The 3,819-nt window shown below is 67.0% G+C and overlaps 1 protein-coding gene across 1 annotated transcript; it reads right to left on the bottom strand.

Moving 5' to 3' along the window:
* Positions 1–2,118: 2,118 nt before the first annotated feature.
* BHLHA15 (basic helix-loop-helix family member a15) lies at positions 2,119–3,072 on the bottom strand. Its single transcript, XM_030846142.2, has one exon. The coding sequence runs from the start codon at positions 3,070–3,072 to the stop codon at positions 2,515–2,517; it is 558 nt and encodes a 185-aa protein (XP_030702002.2). The 3' UTR covers positions 2,119–2,514.
* Between the last annotated feature and the right edge of the window lie 747 nt (positions 3,073–3,819).

The raw sequence follows: 3,819 nt of genomic DNA, 5'->3' as shown, positions 1-3,819 counted from the left end.
TACGATTAAAATGCACAGTTCCCCACCCATTCGAGCTTGGGGCAAAAGTAGCAGTTGCCGTGAAACCTTTTATTTTGGTTTCATTAGTACTTTGAGGAGGTTGTTAGGAAAAATAAAAGCAAATTGGGATCATCTAAGAAACATTTTCACCATAATTATAGCAGGGGCACTGGCCGTTCAGTCCCAGGTAGGTTTTCTCTATAGGAAAGTCGCAGTTCTTGTTTCTCTGTCACCCCCGCGCTCATGCAGGTCTGGTCTGCAGGTGGGCCCGTGGCCGCCGGTGCCGGCCGGGCGGCCCGGGCTCAGAGTGCGTGAGTCTCTGACTGTAGGAAATGGACAGCCTGGAGGGTAGGGCAGGGCCTTCTTGCAGGACAGGCGCGTCCAGCCTGGGCTTGGAGTGCAGGACGAGGGTGGACGGGGCCGACCTGGCAGCAGGCTCACCAGACCTGTCCCTTCACCACCCTTCCCCATATTCAACACCCCAAACCTGGACTGGGGCCTTTAAGGCTCCTTCGTGATGTGGCCACAGGGCAGGCAAGTGCCCTCCAGCCTCGGGTGGAAAAGGCTGCACATCTGGGCCCAGGCAACCCTCTGGGAAGCAGCGTGGGGGCAGATGCCGGTCTGGGACAGAGGGACAGAGTCACAAAGGCTGTTGTCCTGCAAGGTGGTGATCCACAGGCCCCCGGTCACCAGGCATGGGCTGCTGGACGGAGCCTCTGCTGGGCGCACCCCACCCCAGGCTTTCAGTCTCAGTTTGTCGGCTCATTCGGCAAGTCCAGGGACGCGCTGAGCCCTGCTCTGGCCTCAGCTTAGCCAGAACGAGAGGTGCCAGGCTTGCAGGCCTCCCTCTCCTAACACGGGCCATGTGGGCCCCATCTGTCCCGAGCTCAGAGTTGCCCGCAATCTCGGCTCCCATTGGTGGGCCCCTGACCACTGACCTTCCCGCGTGGCCACCGCTGGGGGGCAGGCCAGGACACCTGGGGTCCCCCCGACCCATGCTGAAGGTCGGCTGGGGCGATGGGGCCAGGACCAGACCAGGCCTCCGGGGCCACCAGGCACTGGGGCCTAGCGACTGGGGTGTTGTGGGTGGGTGGGGGGGCGGGGGTGTCGGCTGGTGTCTGACCTGGAAAGTTGGGACTGAAGCCCCTCATGGCTCTTTCCAGGGCTGCCACCTGCTGTCCTTGACGAGGCCAGGGCTGACGCCAAGCCGGGCGGGGCGTTAAGTGGCCGGGGCCGGGACTGCCGGGGCGGGAGGGTGAGGCCGTACACGGAGGCTGGGTCCTCAGCTGCGGCAGCCCCGCTCCCGGCCTGGCTCAGCCCCACGCAGAGCGTGCAGAGGCGCCTGGCCCTCGACGGCTCTGCTGCGGCAGATCTGGGCACGGGGAACTCGGCCCCACGTGCCAGGCCAACTCCGGCCTCTCCGCAGCCCTGTGGCTGGGCTTCCTACCCGAGACGCAGAGGGCCCTGTCCCCTCCCCATGTTGGCTGTGGGCAGCCGGACAAGGGAGAGGAGTTGCCAGCGGGGTTGGGAGCAAAGTCGCCAAGCCTGTCAGAGCCAGCGGGGCGGGAACGCCACAGAAGGAAGCGTGGCCCGAGGCGGTGGGGACCTGCCAAGCTTCAGTCCCGTCTTTAAGGAGCAGCACCCGCTGGGGGAGGGGAGCCCCTGCCACCCCAGGCTCCTCCCCGCAGGGCCCCCAAGTGCAACCAGGACCCAAGAACATCCTGAAGTCTGTCAGACCACCTTCTGCCACTTACACGACCACAAACACGACAGTGAGTGGCAAACCTCGGTGGGACCCTGAGGGAGGCCTGGGGACAGACCCTCTCCCTGCAGGAGACCCCTGACCGCTCAGGGGAACCACGGCCTAGCAGCCTGTCTGCCCGACCCCCCAGCCCCATCTCCTGTACCCTCGGTGCCGGGCCGCAGACCCTCCACGGTCAGGAGCCCCACCCGGAGGAGCCAAGACCCCAGCCCCTCTCCCCGACAAGGTCCCTTCAGAATTAATGGGAGGGGACCTGACGGGGGCTTCTCCCTGACAGATGCTGAACTAGACACTCAAGCACCTCTGCTCAGCCCCACTCCCCTCGAGGCTGTGGACTTTGTTTGCTCCGTGCCTCAGTTTACCCCGAACGAGGAGGCTATGGTGCAGGTTGGGGGAGGCTCCGCCCTGGGCCTGGGCCTGGGCCCGAGCAGTAACTGGGGAACTTACCTAAGCAAACCTTTGCGTGGAATCTCCCCTCACCTCGGGAGGGAGTGGGAGTGAAGAGGAGTTAGTGACAAGGGCCGGCCAGCTCCTGCCTAGACGATGACGAGGCAGCCCTGGGACCTTGTGGAGGTATGGGCCTCATGCTGCCCAGAGCCGTGGCCTCCACCAGGCCACTCACCGGTCTTGTCCCTGGGCCCTGGGACGTGCCCAGGGCTGCGCCAAGAGTGCAGGGAAACGGAGCCGTGGGGCGCGGAGGGCCCAGGGCTGGGAGGAGCGGGCCGGGCCGCTGACCCGGGCGGGGCGGCGCGCTAGGAGCCCTCGCGGAAGCTGTGGATCTGCGTGGAGAACTTCTGCAGGTGGCCCTCGGGCGGGGCCTCGGAGGCCCCGAGCGCGCCCCGGGCCGCCTGCTGCGGCTGCTGGTAGTGCTGGTAGAGCTTGGGGACTGGCCCGTCCAGGCCCGGGAGGCGGCCGCTGGACATCGTCAGGATGGTGGCGGTCAGCGACTTGATGTAGTTCTTGGCCAGCGTGAGCGTCTCGATCTTGGAGAGCTTCTTGTCGGCGCGCACGTGCGGGATGACCTCGCGCAGCGCCTGGAAGGCGTTGTTGAGCTTGTGCATGCGCTGCCGCTCGCGCTCGTTGCTCTCCAGCCGCCGCTGGACGCTGCTCTCCCGCCGGCTCCCTGGCCCCGGCCGCCGGCGCCCGCCCTCTGCCCGCGCCCCCTGCGCGCGCGCCCTCCGGCTCCGCAGAGCCTTGGCTGCGTCTGGCCCCGAGCCCGGCGGTGGCCTGTCGGACGTCCGCTCCCCTGGGGTGGCTTCTGGGTCTTGCGGGGGCACCCGGCGCCGGGGAGGCCGGCTCTTGGTCTTCATGGCTCCAAACTGGTTGTCCTGGGGGGGGGGGGTGGCTCTGAGGGGGGGGGGCCTTTGGAGCTGAAATCCAGAACACAGGCCACCCCGCGGTTACTCCGCAGGCCAGTGGGCGCTCAGGGCAGCGGTCCCCAGTGGCGGCTGCCCAGCTGGTGCACAGTGACCCCAGGGTCTTTCCCAGACCCCACCCCACCCCCCATGCCCCTGTTTGACCTTACACTGACCCCTCAGACCTTTCCCTGGTCTGGTGGCCCCCTCTCCCCCTGGGTGACACGTACTGACCCCTGGACCTTTCTCCGGCCCCATGCCCCTCACTGCCTCCTGAGTGCCTCCTGGGCTTAGGTGGCCGTTGACACTTGCCTGAGACCGCCCACAGGCGCGGCCCCATCCTAGCCCAGGGCAGGCCCTCTGCCCGAGGCTGCACTACCTCCTGGTCGCCTGGACGTACAGGCACCAACTCCGGCCACTACACTCACGGTCCTGCCCCACTGGACGTCACACAGGCAGGGACAACACTGGTGCCAGAATGGCTGTGGACGTGAGGAGGCCGTCGGAGGTCAGAGGCGGACGGTGACCAGAGCCCGCCGCAGTCCCCAAGCCCAACACGTGGATGGCGGCGGCCAGAGCTCGAGACCCGGACCCTCCACCCAGGTTTCCCTCCAGACGCCACCCGGCCCTGCCCCAGGGTCCTCTCCCCGCCGTCCCACCTGCACCCCAACCCCGTTACCTGGGGATCCGTGGCCGCACGCG

This window comes from Globicephala melas, chromosome 15 (assembly GCF_963455315.2).
Source record: "Globicephala melas chromosome 15, mGloMel1.2, whole genome shotgun sequence".
Classification (NCBI taxonomy): domain Eukaryota; kingdom Metazoa; phylum Chordata; class Mammalia; order Artiodactyla; family Delphinidae; genus Globicephala; species Globicephala melas.
The sequence above is the reverse complement of the archived record's forward strand: the minus strand, read 5'-3'. Positions and strand labels throughout refer to the sequence as shown.